The following is a 21,995-nucleotide window of genomic DNA, read 5'->3' on the forward strand; positions in this document are numbered from 1 at the left end:
AATTGGGGGTGCCAAGGGGGGAGTTGGAGACACCAAAAGAGTCTCGAGGACACGAAGGGGGTCTCAGGACTCACTTGCTCGTAGGGAAGCCACTCCTCTCCCCCTCTAGGCCCCATTACCCCCCACTAAATGTCCCCCAACCTCCTTTTTTTCATTTAGTCCCCTCCCCTCCAGATACCTTTGACCCCCCAATGCCCCCAAGACCCTTTTAACTCTCCCAAATGCAACCAATGCCTCTCAAAGCCCCCAAATCTCCATCCAACCCCTCCAAATCCCCCCAGATCTCCCATAGCCCCCCTCAAAGAGGGATCACCTGGCACCCTGGGACAGGAACACAGTGGGCTGTACTGGGGGCACTGGGCTGTACTGGGAGGGCACTGGGGGGGGCTCAGGTGTCCCAGGACAACGTGGTCCAGCTCCAGGAGAGATCTGGGGAGCAGTGAGGAGCTACTGGTCTGTACTGGTCTGTACCCCCAATCCCCAAAGCCCCTCCCCAGCTCCCCCAGGACCCTCCTGGACCCCAAAGCCCCCCAGGGCCCCCCCAGGCCCCTGACTTGGTCCTGCTGCCCCTTGAGCATCTGCAGCTGCTGCAGAACCAGGCATTTCATCAGCAAATGTGCAGGTGACCCCAAGCTGGGGGTGTGTTGATGTGCTGGAAGGCAGGAGGGCTCTGCAGAGGGGCCTGGCCCAGCTGGATCCATGGGCTGATTGCAAGGGGATGAGGTTCCAGCAGGCCAAGGGCCGGGTCCTGCCCTTTGGCCACAAGAAGCCCCGTCAGCCCCCCGGGCTGGGGCCAGAGTGTCTGGAGAGCAGGCAGGCAGAAAGGGAGCTGGGAGTGGGGATGGACAGGAAGCTGAAGAGGAGGCAGAGTGTGGCCAGGTGGCCAAGAGGGCCAATGGCTGGTGGCCTGTGTGAGGAAGAGTGTGTCAGCAGGAGCAGGGAAGGGATTGTTGGGCTGGAGTGAGCGCTGGTGAGGCCACCCCTGGAGTGCTGTGTCCAGCTCTGGGCCCCTGAGTTGAGGAAGGCCCTGGAGGGGCTGGAGCAGGAGCAGAGAAGAGCAGCGAGGCTGGGGAAGGGAGTGGGGCACAAGTGGTGTGAGGAGAGGCTGAGGGAGCTGGGGGTGTTGAGGCTGGAGAAGAGGAGGCTCAGGGGAGACCTCCTGACTGTCTGCAAGTCCCTGCCAGGAGGTTGGAGCCAGGTGGGGGTGGGGCTGTTCTGCCAGGAAGCAGCAGTAGGACAAGAGGGCTGGGTCTGGAGCTGTGCCAGGGGAGGTTTAGGTTGGATATTGGGAAGCAATTTTGTACAGAGAGAAGTGAAAAGAGCGGGTGGGTCACCCCCAAAGGGAGCTGGGGGGAGCCGGGGTTTGGGGGCCTGATGGGAAAGGGGTGGGAGGGGGGGGCTGAGGGGAGTGGGGAGAGCGGGAGCGGGGTTGCCGTGGGGGTACCTCGGTGTCCCCATGCCTTGATCCCTGGAGAGCGAGGAAGGCTGGAGATAGGGAGGAGCTTCGAGAGCCCTGAGAGCCTGGAGAGGGGGACACGGATAAGGGGAAGCCTGGACAGTGGGGACCCCTGGGATCCCCTAGGACAACAAAGTGGAGAACCTGGAGAGGGGGAATTTCTGGGAATGCAGCATCCCGAAAGCGAGAATCAGAGGAGAAGGGAGCCTTGGGACCCCCAACACTCCCAGCATCCCAGACAGGAGAGACTCTCTGAACCCTAGAGGGGGGAAACCAGAGAAGGGGAACTCTTAGGAGAATTTTTTTGGGCTAATCTTCATATTTTAGAGTATTTTTTAACTGAATCTCAACTTTTTGCGGTTTGGGGGGGCAGGAGTCTTCTCACTATTTCTTATAGGCTTTTGCCTGAATGTCGATGATTTGGGTTTTTCTGGGATGAGTCTTGGTGTTTTGGAGGTTTTTATGGACACAGGATGCCCGGTGAGTTCTAGAGATGGACTTGGGCAGGAGGAACCCCCAAGCCAACGTGCTCAGCCCTTGTTTTCCCCCCATCAGGATTTGTCCTTCCCAAAGCTTGGTCGGATGGAGGAGGAGGCTGCGAGGAAGAGGAAGATGCCTTGGGCCCCCCAGGCAGGTGAGGAGGAAGTCAGTGTCCCTTTGGGCGGGTGTTGTGCTGGCTCTGTCAGCCCAGCATGGCCCCGGCTGCAGGACAACCCCGCTGGCGCCGCCGTCCTGCCGGGGCCGGAGTTGGGGGGATGTCCTTGGCCTTCCCTGTGGGCCGGAGGCAAATCCCCTGCCTGTCCTTGTTGCTTCCTGCCCCAGGCCCCGAGCTGAGGACGGAGAGCGCGGAGGACAAATCCCCCCGTGAGACCCTGGTGGGAGAGGCCGTTTTGAAGGGCTCCCCGGCGCAGGAAGGCAGCGGGGAGGAAAAGGGCCGGAGATCCCCCCGCAGGAGGGGCTCCAAAGCCAGCCCAGGGTGCTCTGAGGAGGAAAGAGCCAGCCTGTGCTGGGAAGGCGGCCGGAGCTTGAACCAGAGCTCTGAGCTGGTGGTCCCTGATCAGCCTCCCAGCAGGGAAAAGCCCTTGAGGTGCTTGGAATGTGGGAAGAGTTTCAGGAACAACAGCCACCTGATGGAACACCAGTACATCCACACTGGGGAACGTCCCTACACGTGTGGGGAATGTGGGAAGAGCTTCAGGCAGAGGTCCAACCTCCGCACCCACCAGCGCATCCACACTGGGGAACGGCCCTACACGTGTGGAGAATGTTGGAAGAGCTTCAGGTACAACTCCAGCCTCCTCTACCACCAGCGCATCCACAGCGGGGAACAGCCCTACACATGTGGGGAATGTGGGAAGAGCTTCAGGTACAACTCCAGCCTCCTCAGCCACCAGCACAGCCACACTGCTGAACAGCCCTACACGTGTGGGGAATGTGGGAAGAACTTCAAGAGCATCTCCAGCCTGATCCAACACCAGCTCATCCACACTGGGGAACGTCCCTACCTCTGTGAGGAATGTGGGAAGAGCTTTACGAAAAGCTCCAGCCTGATCCAACACCAGCACATCCACACTGGGGAATGTCCCTACCTCTGTGAGGAATGTGGGAAGAGCTTTAGGAACAGCTCCAACCTCATCACCCACCAGCGCATCCACACTGGGGAACGGCCCTACACGTGTGGGGAATGTGGGAAGAGGTTTCAGTGCAGCTCACATCTCCTCCAGCACCAGCGGACGCACACGGATGAGAGGCCCTTCCGCTGCACCAACTGCGGGAAGGGCTTCAAGCGGAACTCCCACCTCGTCAGGCACCAGCGCATCCACACCGGGGAGAAACCCTACAAGTGTGGGGAGTGTGGGAAGAGTTTCACCAACAGGTCTGGCTTGACCAGACACCAACGGACCCACCAGTAAGGGAAGCCCTACCAGTGCCTCGAGTGCAGGAAGAATTTTGGCTGCTGCTTCCAACGTGAATGAAACCCCTGATGGTGAGGCAACCTCTGAGTCCAGTGACTGTCAGTCTGTCCCTTTTGACGAGAAAGGGCCAGTCCCCTTTCCCAGGGGCAGGTTCTTCCAACAGAACCCTTCTTGGGGGGAGTGTGGAGATTCCTGCCTTGGCTGGGGACCCCCCCAGGGTCACTGCTGGAGGTTGAGAGCAGAGATCCCCCCACCAGCGTTGGTCTGGGGGAGTTCCATCTGTCTCTAATTAAAAATTTCTCGTTTTGTGGCAGCTTGAGTAGAATTGCTTCAACAATTGCTTTAGTGTAGAGCACTGTCCTATCTTATCCTGTACTGGTAGTTTTAGTGTATATATTGTGCACTAAGTAGTTCTGATGAAGATCTTTTGTCTGATCATTTGTATCCCTAAATAAATTCCTTTTTATCAATAGATCTGATTTGCCATCAATAAAACCTAGGGGACCAAAGTGATTCAGTCACACTTCTGTAATTTCTCTAAACTGAAACTGTTGGCATGATCCAAGGTTGAGATTGGATCCAGCAGCCCCCAGCACCCCACAGGAAGTTGTGAGCTCAGAGGGGCCACCCCCCTTTCCCAGCCCTCCTGTGCCCAAAGACTCCCATGGTACCGTTTATCCCACCACACTACCCCTGCTCTTTTACCCTTCTCCCTGTTCCTCCCACTTTTTCATAGTCCACTCAATACCCAGTCCCAATCAGGATCACTCTGGGGGTCCCAATCCCCATTTTTCCCTCCTCTCTCACCCCTTCCACATCATCTCCCCACTCCCCAGCCCTCTCATGCTCAGTTTGGGGGTCCCACCCTCCTCTTTCCCCACTCTCCTGACCTCTCCCACTTATTTCCCATCATTCTCAATGGTCCCCCCCTCCACTTTTGGGGGGTCTCACTCCCCTCCCACTCAGTTTGGGGTCCCACTACCCCTTTATCCCCTCTAACCCCCCCTTTTCCCACCGACCTCCCCCTTACCACCCCCCGCTCACCCGAGAGCTCCTCGCCCGCAGCCGGGGGGGCTCCCAGCACCACCAGTGCCCAGAGAAGTCCCCCCAGAAAAGGGGTTGGGTGAGGTCCTGGGTGGGCTTTGAGTGTGTTTGGGGGTCCTCGGGGAGCTCTAAGAAGGTTTTGAGGGGTTCCCAGCACCTTTTGGGATGAGCTGGGTGCCTACTGAGGGGCAGGTGCACTCCCAAAGCCCCCCCAGAGTGGGTTTACACGGGGGGAAACAGGGGAGTCCCTATTCCCGATCCATCCTGGAGCCAGTTCTGCCCCCCCCAAACTCGGCTCCACCCCTCGTTATCCACCCCCCCTCCCCCACTGCCCCCCAATAACCAGGACTGGGGAGAACTGGGAAGCTTTCCTGGGATCAGGAGTGGCAGCAGGGGAGAGGGGGACACACGACCCCCCAAAATCCTCACAGGGACAGGAGGGGTCCAGGCTGGGCCCGAGGCCCCGGGGAGGGGCTGCGGCCGCCGCCGGCTCAGGAGCTCTGTGGGGAGAGAAAAGGGGGTGACAGCGGGGTGGGGGGTCCCCGGGGGGGCACAGACGCTCTGGGGGGACACACGACCCCCTGGGGCCCCCCTCACCTTCTGGCGCAGGTAGAAGCCGAGCCCCAGCGCCAGGGAGACGAAGGCCAAGAGGAAGCCCCCGGCCCCTCCTTGGCAGCAATTGCTCAGGCTGATGGAGCCCGGCAGGGCCGGGGCCGCCGGCGGTGTCCGATCCCGGCAGGAAGCGGGGAGGGCCCGGCGGGGTCTGAGAGAAATAAATCAAGGCAGAGCTCTCTCTTTCTTTTACCCTCTGGGCAGTGACCATCAAGAGCTGTCCCTGCTTCACAGCAGAAGCTGCACACACCTCAGCAAAGTCTGTGGAAGAATCTACTCTGTCAAAGTTGGCCCTGGGCTTTTATGGTTATCCAGTGATGGATCTCCAGTCACATATTCCCAGGCCAGTGAGCAGCTGATCTGTCAAACTCTGCTTCCAAAAGCAGGATGTGTGTTGGAAGGTTGGGGAACCAGGCTGAGTTTGGCACAATTCAACACTAAACCAACCCCTTGGCACCAGCAGTAACTCATCACAGAGAGCTTGCAGTGCTTGCATTCTCTGATGAGATTCTTTTCCAGGCTGAACGTTCTGCTACAAGGGGTCTGTTACCACCCGCCCGAGAAAGGGGGGGGTAACCAGGTTCTTATTAATAAATCCCTTGGGGTGGATTAGAGTGAAATGTAACTAAATAATCGGTGTTTGAAAACATATATATGTAGGGTTTAATTTAGAACACTTTTGTTTCAAAGGTAAACAGTAATATTGCCATTTTGGGTGTTATCATCTCTATCTCTCATCTACAGCAATATGGCATAAAGAGAACCTTTAGGGAAAATGCATAAGGTAGAGAAAGAAAGACAGGATAAGGGTAAGGGAGAGTAAAGGAAAGCAAAGCTGAGAGTGGAAAGATGTCTATAGTCACTGCCCACGGGGTCCAGCGATGGAACTTGGGAGTTGCAACTTCCATGTCTGTCAGTTGAAGTGGTGGCCTTGATCCGTTGGGGGTGGGAGAGGGAAGCCCCCACACTCCAAGAAGTTATGAGTTATTATATCCATGGATGGTGTCCCGGGCCGTACCTCGAGCCTCCAAGGTCTGCTGGGCCTGCGCAGAGTTCCCGTGAGGGGCCTGGTAAACACGGCTCTTCTCGCCTTTTCAGGGCTTGACACCCTCAGCAGCACTGGCAGGGGGGATGGGTCCAGCTGCTTCTTCCCAGCCTGCAAAAGTGCCCTGGCAATCCCAGAATGCATAAATCATTGTGGCAGTTTGAGACCCTCAAAAATCCAATTTCCAAGTCCTAGCCCCCCCCCCAGTTTGTTTCAGTGTGAGAAGGTTTTCAGACAAAACACAGCTCAGTATGGGGGGAAAGGAATTATATTACAGTATATTACTTACACAAATAAATACTATAATACATTATATACACAATTTTAACTATCTCTCCTATGGAAAAGCAATATATTTACATTAGATCAAATCCCTCCTGTCCCTCCAATAAAAGTTCTGAAGGGAAGATGAAAAGATCCTTTCCACTTTCAGGGCAGCAGTGTCTCTCCTCTTCAAGACAGCAGTCGTAGCTGGATTTGTCGTAGCTGGAAAATCTCTCTCTCTCTCCATTACAACACAGGGGTCTTCTCTCACCCCTGAACCCTTGAGCTCCAGCTGAAGGTCTCTCTCCCATGGACTGCAAAAGCAGGGACAAGGCTCACCTCTCCACAGTCATATCACGGCGTACTGGGCATCCATGGCAGTCCCTTCCTCAGGGGATTCAAGTTCCTCCTGAGTCAGAACATTTAGGACTTTCAGTTCAGTTTTTGCCCCAAGTGTTCTAGCAGAGCTCCTTTGCTCCGTCTCACTGTCAGCATGGCGAAGGGGGGCAGGAAGGCCTCTTCCCCCCTCCACATTCCTCCTGGCTGTCCTGCTCCAGCTCCAGGACATCTCTGAGCTTCTCAGCTTCTCTCTCTCTCTCTCTCTCTAGTTGCTGCTGCATTTCAGGACTCCCTTCAGGTGGAAGTCCACCCCCTCCTCCCAAGAGGGGTCTCAAAGGGTTTGTAGAAATAAAGCCAGGCTCACCCCAAACAGTCTCTGCTGAGCCTGGTGCTCTGTCTCTCCGTCAGGCATCTCTGTGTCTCTCAGCTTGGCTCTGTGCCACCTCACTCCTGCTGACTGTCTTCTTGGCTCTCAGCCACAGCTCTCTGTTCGGTGCTGTCTCTGCCGCCGCTCCTGCTGCCCACTCACAGTGGAGAAAAACTCCCTCGGCTCTTGGCCACAGTACTCAGCCGAGTTTAACACTGTTCCGAGTTTCTACAGCCCCAACCGGGGGACTGGGGGGTCTTGGCCCCCAGCGGGGCTCCCTGGCCCCTCTCTCTCCTCGTGGTCTCAGACCATGGCTGCTGCTCTTCTTTCAGCTACGTAATCTCTTATTTTCTGGTCTGTTGTGATATGTTTAATTTTGCAGGGGTGCTGATTGGGTCAACACCAAGAATACCACCTCCTGGGGTTAACCACTTTTCAACTCCAGGGGAAAACCCTTTTTAACCCAGGACAGTCATGAACCATTTCAATCTCTGACACTCCTCACCTTGGCCAGTCAGTTCTTGGGAACAGCCCTGGCAGCCCAGCCCCCAGGGGCACACGATGTGCTGCTGGGCTGGAGAGGACCCTCCTCAGCCTGGGCAGCAGGGCTGCAGGGGGGGATTCCCTGCCCCTCCCCAGCTGGGCCCTTCCTGCCCACCAGCTCCTGCTCCAAAGGGCTCCCACACACCCCGGGCCACTTGTCCCACTTGGGCACTGGAGCTGCCCCAGGGCATCTCTGGGCAGTGGCCAGCTCTGGGACTGCTCTGGCAAGTCATGGCCTGAAGCCACGATTGTGGAATTTAGGAAATAGTTGAAATCTCTGCAGAACAGAACTCTTGGTGACTGCTGAAGGCTTCATGAACAGCACTGCCACATCTTTTCTTTTTTTTAAATTCATCAATTTTTTGTAGGTGAACACCAGGACTATGAGACTTGGAAAGAGCAGCTTTAGACACGGGTCCGCTGCAGCAGCGAATTCCGGGATCGAGCAAAGCAGAAAAACAACGACCACTTGCGTTATTTATTGTAGGGGTTGCCCCCCCTGAGCTGTGTATTTTTCCTGACCCACGGGGGTCCCAGGGGTCAGCCATGATGTTGCCTGAAAGCTGGGACTGCTCAGGGCTGGAGCTCAGCCCCAGCACAGCCTCTCCCAAAGAAGGACAGGGCAGAGGGGCTCTGGGCTGTGGGCAGAGAGGACCAGCTGGGCTGGCAGGCAGCTCCAGGGCACCTCTGGGGCTGTCAGAGAGGGGCTGTTCCTGGGCCCTTTGGGCTTCTGGGAGCTTCTTTGGTCTGATTCTGTAGAAGAGACACAGAACTGAGGCAAGAGCAGCAGGACTACAGCTCCTGGCCCCTCAGATGGACCAATGCGGCCGCTCAGCTGGGCTGTGCCAGCAGATGACAGCTCTCGGCACGCTGAGGATCCCGGCCCTTCCAGCTGGATCCCCCTGGGTGCCATCCTCCCCCTTCAGCCCTAAACCCCCCCAGGACTCCACCAACCTGGCAGGGTCACTCAGCCACCCCTGGGGCAGCTCGAGGTGCTGCGCAGGGGCCTGGGGTGTGGCAAAGGCCTTGGGGGGGCTCCTAGCAGCCTGGTGCTGGAAGAGCTGTTGAGTGGGGAAAAGCTCTTGCTGGTCAGTGGGAGAAAGAGAAAAGGTGACAAAAGCCATGGTTTCTTTTAAGCTTGAGCAAACATTATGCATTTAATGTGACTGAAGGGCTCTGAGGCCAGGCTCTGCAGTGTGGGGACAGGAAAGGGATGTCCTGGGGGCACGCAGGGCTGTCTGAACATGGAGCTTCTTGGGATGTCCCAAGCAGACATGAGAGCAAAGTGGGGCCTGGAGACACTCTGAGGGCAGATGAGTGCCAAGGGCTGAGGCAGGCCTGTGTGCCCAGGGACACCCTGCCTGTTCCTGCCTGCGTGGTGGCTCCCTGGGACCTGTTGCTGGGGGCAGGTGCCATGTCAACAAGCACTGGGACCTGTGGCTAGCGGCCGGCAGCGTGTCACAGACGGGCCCTTTGTGACACCCACTGCAGCAGGTGTGCTCAGCACGACCGTGGCCCACGGTGGGTCAGTGTCCGTCAGGACGGCGACCGGACAGGAGAGGAGTGCGGTGCTGGCGAGAAGCCCCCGACTGCAGTCCACATCTTGTCCACGACCCTTGGTGGCCCCGTGGGAACTTGGCGTTTTGCTGAGGCGTTTTGCCGAAGCATTTTTGCCTGAGGCATTTGGGCCGAGGCCTTTTGGCCAAGGTGCTTTGCCTGAGGCGCTTTGCCTTGGTCTTCGGGCTGAGGCGCTTTGCTGAGGCCTTTTGGCTGCGGCATTTTGCCTTGGCCTTTTGGCCGAGGCCTTTTGCTGAGGCCTTTGGGCTGAGGCACTTTGCCTTGGCCTTTTGGCTGAGGCCTTTTGCTGAGGCCTTTTGCCTGAGGCCTTTTGCCTGAGGCGATTTGGCCATGGCATTTTTCCTGAGGGTGTTTGACTCCACCATTCGGACGCCCTCCGTAGGCAGGCTCCCCTGTGTTCTTTGATTCACAGGATGGAGAAGAGACCCCCCACCTGCCCCAGGCAGGCTTTGATGGAAGACAGCTCTTCCCAGGAGAACCGCTCTCCAGGTCTGCAGCTTCCGTCCTCCTGTGAGGTGACCACCATGCAGCCCCTCAAGCTGGGTGAGTGAGGGGCCCTGTGGGGCTGGGCAGGGCTGGGACCCACCAGCACACCCTGTAGCACACCGGGATCCCACTTTCCTGGCCAGCTGACAGTGGGGGTCCTGGGGTCAGCCATGATGTTGCCTGAAAGCTGGTACTGCTCAGGGCTGGAGCGTGGCCCCAGCACTGCCTCTCCCAGAGAAGTTTGGACCTGGTTTCCTGCCAAGTCCCCGAGACCCAGTGAAAAAGCTTACTTCCCAGAGAGAAAAAAAAAAAAAAACAAATAGCAGAGCTAGAGCAAAACTATAGATGTACATATATCACAGTTATATCCAGTAAAAATACTCATCACGGCTGGGCTTTGCAAACGAAGATTTGGGGAGGGCACTACCCAAGTTTGTTGCAAGCGCGTTGGTGGCTGAAAAGGCCAATATGAGATAGACATGTCCGGTTGCAAAAGGTACAGCAGAAAGACTCCTTAGGTGGTATATTCTGCAGGACACGATTCTTTCTGCATTGTCTTTTCTCTTCAAGGGTTTTCCCGCGTGCGCTCTCAAAAGCATCAGCAGTGTTATAGATGGTGTGTCTCCAGGCCTCCCGACTGGAGGCCAGAGTAGACCAGTGATGATGATCAATATGGCCAAGGCTGAGATGTTGTTTCAGGGAGTCCTTGTATCTTCTCTTTGAGGCTCCTCTCTTGCAACAGCCAGTGGCAAGTTCACCATAGAGCAGGATCTTAGGGAGGCGGTGGTTGGTCCTTCACTCTGGAGACGTGCCCTGCCCAGCACAGCTGTGTTCTCAGCAACATGGCCTCAATACTTGTGACTGCTGCTTGTTCTAGAACAGATGTATTGGTCACATAATCTGACCAGTGGATGTTTAGGATTGTGCAGAGGCAGCTTTGATAGAAGCGTTCCAGGAGACGCAGGTGGTGGCGGTAGATGACCCATGATTCGGAACCATACAAGAGAGTAGACAGCACAATGGCTCTGTAAACACTGATCTTTGTACTTTTCTTCAAGTGTTTATTACGTCATACTTTTTTGTGGAGTTTTCCAAAAGCACTGTATGCCTTTGCTAATCTGTTGTCTATCTCTCTGTCAATCTTACTGTCTGTGGAGATGAGGCTACCTAGGTAATTAAACTGTTGGACTGATTTGAGCTCTGATTGGCCAGTGGTGATGTGGGGATGATGAGGGACTTCCTGAGGTGCAAGTCTATGGAGAACTTCTGTCTTCTTTAAGCTGACTTCCAGCCCAAAGAGCTCAGCAGCATCTGCAAAGCAGGATGTTAAACGCTGCAGAGCTGCTTCTGTGTGGGCAACAAGGGCGGCGTCATCAGCATAAAGCAGCTCCTGGACAAGATGGTTTAAGGTCTTGGTGTGGGCCTTCAGTCGCCTTAGATTGAATAGACTTCCATCAGTACGGTATCGAATGTAGATACCGTCCTGATCATCGAGGTCTGCCGTGGTCCTTTGGAACATCCTGCTAAAGAAGACGGTGAATAGGGTAGGAGCGAGAACGCAGCCTTGTTTCACACCATTCTTAATTAAAAAGGGCTCAGAAAGTGTGTTGCCATATCTGACTTGACCGTGCTGATCCTCATGGAGTGAGATGATCATTTTAAGGAACTTGGGGGGACAACCTAAACGTTCCAAAATCTGCCACAGACCTTTTCTGCTCACAGTATCAAAAGCCTTGGTGAGGTCAACAAAGGTGACATAGAGACCTTTGTTCTGTTCCCTACACTTCTCTTGCAGTTGTCTGAGGACAAATACCATGTCTGTGGTGCTCCTGTTGGCTCTGAAACCACACTGACTTTCAGGTAGGATTCCTTCTGCTATAGTGGGTATTGGTCTGTTTAAGAGTATTCTTGCCAGGATTTTGCCAGCAATGGAGAGCAGAGTAATACCATGATAGTTTGAGCAATCAGATTTAATACCTTTTTTCTTATACAAAATGATGATGACTGCATCACGAAGGTCTGATGGTAGTTCACCAAGCTCCCAACAGCGCACCACAAACTCGTGAAATTTGGTGTGGAGTGCAAGGCTCCCATGTTTCCAGACTTCGGGTGGAATTCCATCAGTCCCAGCTGCCTTGCCAATTTTCACCTGCTGTATGGCCTTGAGGGTTTCTCCTAAAGTGGGAGCAGTATCCAGTTCATACTTTACTGGTTGTTGTGTGAGGGACTGAATTGCTGAGTCTTGGACTATGTGGTTGGTACTGAAAAGAGTCTGAAAGTGTTCAGACCATCGATTCAGAATGGAGGTTTTATCTGTCAGAAGTGTTTGACCATCAGCGCTGAGTAGAGGGCTTTGTACCTGGTATGTAGGCCCGTATGCTGTTTTCAAGGCCTCATAGAAACCTTTGTGATCACCTGTATCTGCGCATAATTGAGTTTTTTCAGCTAGATTGATCCACCACTTGTTCTGGATGTCACGGAGTTTCTGTTGGAGTTTGCTGCATGCGAGACGGAAGGCTGTTGCGCCATGACATCACAAAACCCCCATATGACATCACACCCTTCTTGTGACATCACAGGTCCCTCATGACGTCAAATCCATCATATGACATCACATCCTCCTCTGTGACATCACGTCCTCCCTGTGACATCACAATGTCCCCTGTGACATCACATCATTCCTGTGGCATCACATCTCCTCTATGATGTCACATCCATCATATGACATCACATCTCTCCTGTGATATCATATCATCACTGTGACGTCGCGTCCTCCCCTGTGACAGAACATCTCCCTTATGATGTCACATCCATCATATGAAATATCGCATCTCTTGTTATATCATATGATCCTTGTGACGTCATGTCCTCCCCGGTGACATCACACCCTTGTTGTGACATCATCCCCTTGCTGTGACATCATACCCTTGTTGTGACATCATATCTCCCTTGTGATATCACATCCTTGTGGTGACATCAAGGCTCTGCTGTGACATCACATCTATCATATGACATCACATCTCCCCTGTGACATCACAGCCAGTGACATCCAGATCCATCCCAAGGTTGGGGGTGTGTGTGAGACAGGCAGAACCACAAATGCCTGCACAGCCCAGAGCAGTCAGTGTGGGGCTGTGCTTGCTGCTGCAGAGACCCCCAGGGAACAAACCCAGGCAGGAGTTTGAAGATGTGTATGTGTCCCTAAGGAGGACACTTGCCTTATTATTGCTTCTTATTTGTAATATCTTATAGATCTATCATACAACACCTAAGGATGGATTCTATAGAATATGTGCCATAGATATTTGGGTTGGGTCTGGCTGAGCTGCAGTTCAGTTCCCCACAGCAGCCCTCCCAGGGCTGGGCTTGGCATTGGCAGCTGGAAGGGTGTTGAGAACACCCCAGTGTTTTGGCCACTGCTGAGCACAGCACCAACACTGGGACATTCCTTCCTTAGCTGAGGGCAAGAGCCTGGCAGGGGACCCAAGTAGGCCAGCTGAGCCCCACTGACCCAAGGGACATTGCAGCCCATGGGAGGTCAGCTCAGTTCTAAAAGCTGAGGCCCAGAGCAGGAGGGGGGCATTCATTGTCTGATGGCTGCCTGCTGAGGAACCGTCCCGCGGACCCAAGCCCTGCTCCTGGGGAGTGGCCGACCATGGCTGCTCATGGGAAGCAGAGAACAAACCCTGCTATCTTTTGCTTTAAATAAACTGCCTGAACCCACGAGTTGTTTTTTTTCCCACCTTACTCTCTTCCCTGTCCTGCTGGGAAGGGGAGTGGTAGAGTGGTTGGGAGGGCACCTGGTGTCCAGCCAAAGTCAACCCACCACACACCTGAACACTTCCAGAGACTCCACCACCTCCCTGGGCTACTTGTTCCAATGCCTGAACACTCTCTCAGTGGAAAAAGGTTTTTTTTAACATCTAATCTGATCCTCGCCTGATGCAATTTAAGGTAGTTTCCTCTCTTCCTGTCACTAAAGGCTTTGCAGAAGAGACCAACCCCCACCCCACTAAAACCTCCTTTCAGGTCATTGCAGAGAGCAATGAGGTCCCCCCTGAGCCTCCCCTTCTCCAGACTCAACCAGCCCAGTTCCCTCAGCCGTCCCTCAGCAGACATGTTTTCCAGAGCCTTCCCCAGCTCCGGTCCCTTCTCTGAACACACTCCAGCCCCTCAAGGGCCTTTTGGCACTGAGGGGCCAGAACTGGACACAGCACTCCAGGTGGGGCCTCCCCAGTGCCCAGCACAGAGGGGCAATCAGTTCTCTGCTCCTGCTGGCCACACTCTTCTCCACAAAGGCCACGATGCCCTTGGTCTTCTTGCCCCCCTGGGCACACTCTGGCTCATATCCAGCCCCTGTCAAGCAGCACCCCCAAGTCCCTTCCTGCTGAGCAGCTCTCCAGCCCCTCTGATGCTCCTTTTGGCCCTTCCTGTGGATGGGCATCCCATTTGCTTGTTGCCAGTCAGCTGGGACTTGTGCAGTTGTGCAGCACTGCTGGGGAATGAGTGAGAGTGGCTTGGCCAGCTCCTTCTCCAGCTCCCTCAGGACTCTCGGCTGCATCCCATGTGGGCCCAGGCACTTGGGGGGGTCTCATTGGCAGAGCAGGTCACTGACCATTTCCTCCTGCATTGTGGGGGCTTCACTCAGCTCCCCATCAGCAGCTTCCAGCCAAAGCCTGCCTGCCAGGTGTCCAAGGGGTCAGTTCTGCTACCCCCTCCTTCCTTCCCCCACAATGGAAAACTGCCTCATTTTGGGTCCCTGTGCCCCAGACGGCTCCGACCACCACCTCACCCACCAGTCCCACAATCATGGAATGCTTTGGCTTGGGAGGGGCCTTCAAGAGCATCTCAACACCCTCAGATTCAAGATTTCCTTCCTACTATCTCCTCCAACCCTTCCCTTTCTCAGTGTGAAGCCACTGCTCCTTGTCCTGTCACTCCAGGCCCTTGTCCAAAGTCTCTCTCCATCTTTCTGGTTGGCTCCTTTCAGGCACTACAAGGCCACAATTAGGTCATCCCAAAGCCTTCTCTTCTCCAGCCTCAACAATGCCAATTCTCTCAGCCTTTCCTCACAGCAGAGCTGCTCCATCCCTCTGATCCCCTTGCTGCTCCCCTCTGGACTCGCTCCAACAGGTCCATGTCCTTCCTGTGCTGGAGCCCAGAGCTGGAGGCAGTTCTGCAGGTGGGGCAGCATTACAGCCACGCATGTTCCAGCAAGGACATGGTGGAACCTCATGGAACCAAGGACCATTGTGACACTGAAGGGCCTTCTGGAGCCAAAGGAGCCCTGGGACACTGGGCAATCTCATGGAATCAAGAAGGCACTGTCACCCTGGCAAAACTCCTGGAATTCAGGGCCCATTGTGACACTGCAGCTCCCCATGGAACAAAAGGAACCCTGGGACGCTGCAGAAACTCATGGAACCAAGGGACCATTGTGACATTGAGGGGGCTGATGGAATCAGGAGGCCATTGGGACAATCCAGGGTCTTGTGAAATCAAAGGAATTCTGAGACACTGTCGAGCCTCCTGGAACCAGGGTTCCTGCTGACATGTGTGTCCTCCTGGAACCAAGGGAGCCCTGAGATATTTCTGAACCTCCCAGAATCCAGGGGCCATTGGGACCCTGCAGAACCTCCTGCATTCAAGTGCTCCTTGTGAAACTGCAGGTTCTCCTGGAACCCAAGGATTCCTGGAACACTGCAGAGCTCACGAAACCAAGGGGCCACTGTCCCACTGCAGCTCCTTCTGAAGCACAAGGGACCCTGGGACAATGGGAAATCTCCGAGAATCCAAAGGGCATTTTGGGACTGCAGGGCCTCATGGAACTAAAGGAACCTTTGGAGACTGGGGAGGCTCATGGAATCCAGGGGCCACTGGGACATGTGGGGCCTCCTGGAAGCAAAGGAACCCTAAGAATTTCTGTGGGAACAAGTGAAGGCAGCAGCAGCTGCATTCAGTTAATCAGAATCCAAAAAGGGTGTTTTGGCCTTGACTGGTGTTTTCCATCCAGAGAGTGCTGTTTGCCAAAGTGGAAACCACTTGGAACGCTCTGCATGGCAGCCTGTGTTTTTCTCTGGTAGCTGAACACAGTCAGCACATGAGGGGAGGGGAATGTGTGGGATCAGGGCACTGCTTTGGGGCCATGCTGGGAATTCCAGTGGACTAAAAGACAAAGCCCAGGAGTTGTTTCCAAAGGAACCCCAATGAAAGGGGGACACCGGAAAGATGGGCGGAGAAGTCCCACAATGGAACTCTGTGTGTGCAGCCTCATTTTCTCTTTTAGTGCCCACAGGAGAGGGGGCAAACAGTGGGGGTTGGGACCCCAAAACTGTTTGGGGGGAAAACTGGAGATTGAGGGGACAATGGGAAAGTGGGAGGAAAAGGGAGAAGGGTGGAAAAGGAGGGATAGTCTGGCAGGTCCCATAGTCTCATGGGGGTCTATGGGGACTAGGAAAGGGGGGGGCAGGCCTTGAGCTTCTAACTTCCTCTGGGGTGCTGGGGGCTGCTGGATCCAATCTCAGTCTTCAATTATGCAACAGAATCAATTTGGAGGAATTAGAGAGGTGCGACTGAAAAACTGCTGTCACCCAGGTTTTAATGATGGCAAAACAGATCTATTGATAGAAAGGAATTTATTTAGGGTTACAAATGATCAGACAAGATCTTCATCAGAATTATTTATTGCACAATAGACACACTAAAACTACCAGGAGTACAGGATAAGATAGGACAGTGCTCTACACTAAAGCAATTGTTGAAGCCAATTGTTGAAGCTGGCACAAAAGCAGTAATTCTTAAGTAGAGACGGATGGACCTCCCCCAGACCAACGCTGGTGGGGAGATCTCTGCTCTAAACTTCCAGGACTGACACCCCAAGAAGGGTTCTGTTGGAAGAACCTGCCCCTGGGAAAGGGGACTGGCCCCTTCTGCTCGAAAGGGATGGACTGACAGTCCTTGAACTCCAGTGGTTGCCTCACCATCAGGGGCTTCATTTGGGGTGGAAGCGGCAGCCGAAGCTCTTCCTGTAGTCGGGGCACTCACAGGGCTTCTATTATCGGTGGGTCCATTGGTGTCTAGTCAAGTGACAGCGCTGGGTAAAGCTCTTCCCACACTCCCCACACTTGTAGGGCCTCTCCCCACTGTGGATGAGCTGGTGGGTGACAAGGTTGGAGTTCTGGTTGAAGCCCTTCCCACAGTCGGTGCAGTGGAAGGCCCACTTCCCTGTATGTGTCTGCTTGTGCTTCAGGAGATATGAGCTGGTCTGAAACCTCTTCCCACAATCCAAGCACTTGTAGGGCCGTTCCCCCGTGTGGATGCGCTGGTGGACATGGAGGGTGGAGCTCTCCCTGAAGCTCTTCCCACATTCCCCACACGTGTAGGGCCGTTCGCCAGTGTGGATGCGCCGGTGACTGCGGAGGTTGGAGCTGTCACTGAAGCTCTTCCCACATTCCCTACACCTGTAGGGACGTTCCCCACTGTGGATGTGCTGGTGGGTGAGGAGGTGGGTGCTCTGCCTGAAGCTCTTCCCACATTCCAAGCACCTGAAGGGTTTCTCCCTGCTGGGAGGCTGCTCAGGGACCACCAGGTCAGAGCTCCCCCTCAAGCTCAGGCTGCCTTCCCGGCACAGGCTGGCTCTTTCCTCCTCAGAGCACCCTGGGCTGGCTTTGGAGCCCCTCCTGCGGGGGGATCTCCGGCCCTTTTCCTCCCCGCTGCCTTCCTGCGCCGGGGAGCCCTTCAAAACGGCCTCTCCCACCAGGGTCTCACGGGGGGATTTGTCCTCCAGGCTCTCCGTCCTCAGCTCGGGGCCTGGGGCAGGAAGCAAGAAGGACAGGCAGAGGATTTGCCTCCGGCCCACAGGGAAGGCCAAGGACATCCCCCCAACTCCGGCCCCGGCAGGACGGCGGCGCCAGCGGGGTTGTCCTGCAGCCGGGGCCATGCTGGGCTGACAGAGCCAGCACAACACCCGCCCAAAGGGACACTGACTTCCTCCTCACCTGCCTGGGGGGCCCAAGGCATCTTCCTCTTCCTCGCAGCCTCCTCCTCCATCTGCCCAAGCTTTGGGAAGGACAAATCCTGAGGGGGGGAAAACAAGGGCTGAGCGCGTTGGCTTGGGGGTTCCTCCTGCCCAAGTCCATCTCTAGAACTCACCGGGCATCCTGTGACCATAAAAACCTCCAAAACACCAAGATTCAGCCCAGAAAAGCACAAACCACCCAGATTCAAGCAAAAAAGCCCTCAGAAATAGCAAGAAGTCCACCACCTTCCAAAAGCTGAAATTAAGCCAAACAATACTCTAAAATACGAGGATTACCCAAAAAATATCTCCCAGGAGCTCCCCCTCTCTGGTCTCTCCCTTCTGGGGTTCGGAGGGTCTCCCCTGTCTGTCATGTTGGGGGTCCCACTTATGGATTCTGGGGGTGTTTGGGGTCCCAAGGGTTCTTTCTCCTGTGACCCTCGCCTTTGGGTGCCGCATTCCCAGAAATTCCCCCTCTCCAGGTTCTCCACTCTGTTTTCTCAGGGATCCCAGGGGTCCCCACTGTCCAGGTTTGCCCTTCTCTGTGCTGCCCGTTTAAGGCTCCCAGGGGTCCCAGGGCTCCTCTCTCTCCGTGCTCCCCCCTCCAGGCTGCCGGGGGTCCCCCAGCTCCGCCATCGCCCCGCTCCGCCCTCCACACTCGGCAGCTCCCGGGCTCCACACCCACCCCCGGCACTCCCGGGGGGCCCCAAACCCGCTGTGTCCCCCCCGCCGGCACCGGGCTGACAATGGAGCCGGCGGGGCCTGACCCAGCAACACCAACCCCCACCGTGGGGGGGACCCGCATCCCCCCACCCACTGCCTGGGCTCTGCCCCCAACCCAGCCCAGCACCCCCAAAAAACACCTCCTGCCCACCCCCAAGAGCCCCCAAGGGCACAGCCCTGCACAAGGGCGGCTGTGCCCAAGGAAACCAAACAGCCCCACAGGTGGGGGACACCAGAGGCTGCCCCAGGGCAAGGAGAGCAGGGAGTGGATCGGGCCCCCTGACACGTGGGCAGGCTCTGGGTTCAGCCTGACCAGGGGCAATTTGGCACCAACAGCACAGCCCCGACCGCTGGCTCGGCACAGGGGGCCCGAGCTCCCCCCTCTCTCCAGTCTCCACCGCTCTCCAAGGATCAAGTCATGGGGACAACAAGGCACCCCCACTGCACATTCACTCCCACTCTCCCTCCTCCCCCTAGCCCCGCTCTCCCACCGCTTTCCCGGGCTGTTCTCCAGTGTGGATGTGCTTGTGCCGGACCAGGTGAGAGCTTCCGCTAAAGCTCTTCCCACACTCCTCACACTTGTAGGGCCTCTCCCCAGTGTGGATGTGCTGGTGGGTGACAAGGTTGGAGTTCCGCTTGAATCCCTTCCCACAGTCAGTGCAGCGGAAGGGCCTCTCATCCGTGTGTGTCTGCTCATGCAGGAGGAGATTGGAGCTGGTCCGAAACCTCTTCCCACATTTCAAGCACTTGTAGGGCCGTTCTCCAGTGTGGATGCGACGGTGGGTGCAGAGATTGGAGTTACGGCTGAAGCTCTTCCCACATTCCCCACATGGGTAGGGCCGTTCCCCAGTGTGGATGTGCTGGTGTTGGAGCAGGCTGGAGCTACGGTTGAAGCTCTTCCCACATTCCAAGCACCTGAAGGGCTTCTCGGTGCTTAGAGGGTGCTCAGGGACCACCAGGTCAGAGCTCCCCCTCAAGCTCCATCCCCCTTCCCAGCACTGGCTGGCTCTTTCCTCCTCAGAGCACCCTGGGATGGCTTTGGAGCCCCTCCTGCGGGGGGATCTCCGGCCCTTTTCCTCCCCGCTGCCTTCCTGCGCCGGGGAGCCCTTCAAAACGGCCTCTCCCACCAGGGTCTCACGGGGGGATTTGTCCTCCGCGCTCTCCGTCCTCAGCTCGGGGCCTGGGGCAGGAAGCAAGAAGGACAGGCAGGGGATTTGCCTCCGGCCCACAGGGAAGGCCAAGGACATCCCCCCAACTCCGGCCCCGGCAGGACGGCGGCGCCAGCGGGGTTGTCCTGCAGCCGGGGCCATGCTGGGCTGACAGAGCCAGCACAACACCCGCCCAAAGGGACACTGACTTCCTCCTCACCTGCCTGGGGGGCCCAAGGCATCTTCCTCTTCCTCGCAGCCTCCTCCTCCATCCGCCCAAGCTTTGGGAAGGACAAATCCTGGTGGGGGGAAAACAAGGGCTGAGCGCGTTGGCTTGGGGGTTCCTCCTGCCCAAGTCCATCTCTAGAACTCACTGGGCATCCTGTGTCCATAAAAACCTCCAAAACACCAAGACTCAGCCCAGAAAAGCACAAACCACCCAGATACAGGCAAAAAAATCCCTCGGAAATAGTAAGAAGATCCTCATCCCCCCAAACCACACAAAGCAGAAACTCAGATGAAAAATACTCCAAAAAATGAAGATTAGCCCCCTCTCCCTCCCTGTAGCCCCCCCCTCCCACCCCTTTCCCACCCGCCCCCCAAACCCCGGCTCCCCCCAGCTCCCTTTGGGGGTGACCCACTGCCCCTCACGCTCCCTTTGGGGGTCCCACCCGCTCTTTTCCCTTCTCTTGCCCCTTTCCCATCGTGGCCGCTCCGCTCACCCGACAGCGGCAGGAAGGGCAGGGACAGGGGTGGAGTAGCAACAGCAACAGCAGGAGAACAATCACCCTCCCATCCTATGGGTGCCCAGGAAGGTGGAACCTGTCCCAAATATCCTGGGGGAGCGCGGAGTTTCGGGACATACTCAGGTTGCCAGCACAGATTTCCCTGCAAAGTCTGCACTGAGTCAAGCTCTGGAGAGGAGATTGTGCCCCATGGATGGGATTGCAGAGGCTCCCTCAGGTCCCCAGAATCAATCAGTAACCAGGAATAGACAAAAAAAGGCCCCTACGAAGATTTTGGGGGGAATCTCCTGTAGGGAGGGGACAGTGTCACCCCACCAGGGCAGGGCTGGCAAGTGGGAGGCTGCTCCAGGGCTCTGCAAGAGGTCTCGTGCTCTGCTCGGCCCCAGCACTGCCTGGTACCAACACCCCCGGCTGCCCCCGGCCCTGGGCAGCTCTGCTGCCACAGGCTGTGCCCTCACCGTGGCCCTGCAATGGCCCTGCCTGTCCCTCACCCATGGCCCTGCCCGTGGCCCTGTCCCTTGGCTCTCTCTCTGCCAGCTCAGTGTGGGGCACACGGGCTGGGGGTCCCTCCCAAGCCCCCCGGGCAGCCGGCGTTGGTTGGGGGGATGTGAGGGCTGGGCCTGCTCAGCACAGCCCCGGCCTCGTGCCCAGCGCCTCTTTCCTGCCCCACACAAGAGCTTCCCGGCCCCCCAGGGCTCCCCTGCTGCTGCCTCTGCTCCTGGCCCTGCCTTTGCTGCTCCCTTGGCTGGGGCAGCGGCTGCAGGGGGGGATGGCAGCAGCTTCAGCTCCACGGCACTTCCTGGGGGGAGCTCAGCCCGGGGGGACGGGCAGGGACCTGATGGGGATGGACAGGGGCCCAGCAGGGACAGCCAGGGCCTGCAGGGGAAGGCACAGGGACAACCTGGCCCCCCACACTGCCACCACTGTCTCTGCTCCTCCTTGCAGGCTCCGTGGCCAGGCACAGTTTGTGTTCCTGGGTGCCCACCATCTCAGCACTTGGAGACCCTCAAATCAGCGCCCACAGCTCTGCAGCAAAGCCCCAGCTCACCTGGCACACAGGGGATGGACACAGCACCTGCTCGGGGATGGGCACAACTTTTCCTCTTCCCCACCACGGGGCTCTCCTTCCTCAGCAGCACCTCTGCCTTGCACTTATTCTCAGCCTCACCTCAGGGACAGCTCTGGGCTCACCTCCGCGCCACTTCTCAGCCTCACCTCAGGGCCTGGGCTCAAGGACAGGAACCTGCAGGGAGGGGACATCAGGTGCAAGCTCAGGGCTGCCTGCTTGCACTGGCCTCTGGGCTTCTTTCTCCTTCTACAACCAGCCCACAACTCAGCCTGCTTTGCTAACACCACACATTTACACACTAACCTTGGAGATAAATATGGACAGACATCTCTGTCACCCTGGGGATGGAGCCTCAAGCATGTGCTGCCATAGGAATGGCAATCACAGAATCACAGAATCAGCCACGTTGGAAAAGACCTCCGAGAGCATCAAGTCCAACCCTGGATCCAACCCCGCTGTGCTTCCCAGACCATGGCACTGAGGCCACATCCACTCTCACCTTCAACACCTCCAGGGACGCTGACTCCACCCCCTCCCTGCCCAGCCCATTCCAAGGCCTGATGACTCTCTCAGCAAAAAATTGCTTCCTATTATCCAACCTAAACCTCCCCTGGCACAGCTCCAGACCCAGCCCTCTTGTCC

At 56.4% G+C, this 21,995-nt stretch overlaps 1 protein-coding gene and 1 pseudogene across 1 annotated transcript in view; both read right to left on the reverse strand.

Moving 5' to 3' along the window:
- The window catches only part of LOC127474809 (uncharacterized), a 1,721,191-nt pseudogene that overhangs the window by 641,872 nt on the left and 1,057,324 nt on the right, over window positions 1–21,995 (reverse strand).
- LOC127474901 (zinc finger protein 239-like) overlaps window positions 16,297–21,995 on the reverse strand; it is a 237,267-nt gene continuing 231,568 nt past the window's right edge. Inside the window, exons 2-3 of the mRNA XM_051796223.1 lie at window positions 17,648–17,825; window positions 16,297–17,459 (exon numbers count right to left, since the gene is read on the reverse strand). Of these exons, the coding sequence (XP_051652183.1) occupies window positions 16,705–17,459; window positions 17,648–17,819 (927 nt within the window). The 5' untranslated portion in view covers window positions 17,820–17,825 and the 3' untranslated portion in view covers window positions 16,297–16,704. The remainder of the gene's footprint in view (window positions 17,460–17,647; window positions 17,826–21,995) is intronic.

Source organism: Manacus candei, unplaced genomic scaffold, assembly GCF_025592945.1.
Source record: "Manacus candei isolate 608988 ecotype Guabito, Panama unplaced genomic scaffold, ASM2559294v1 h1tg000045l, whole genome shotgun sequence".
Lineage (NCBI taxonomy): Eukaryota > Metazoa > Chordata > Aves > Passeriformes > Pipridae > Manacus > Manacus candei.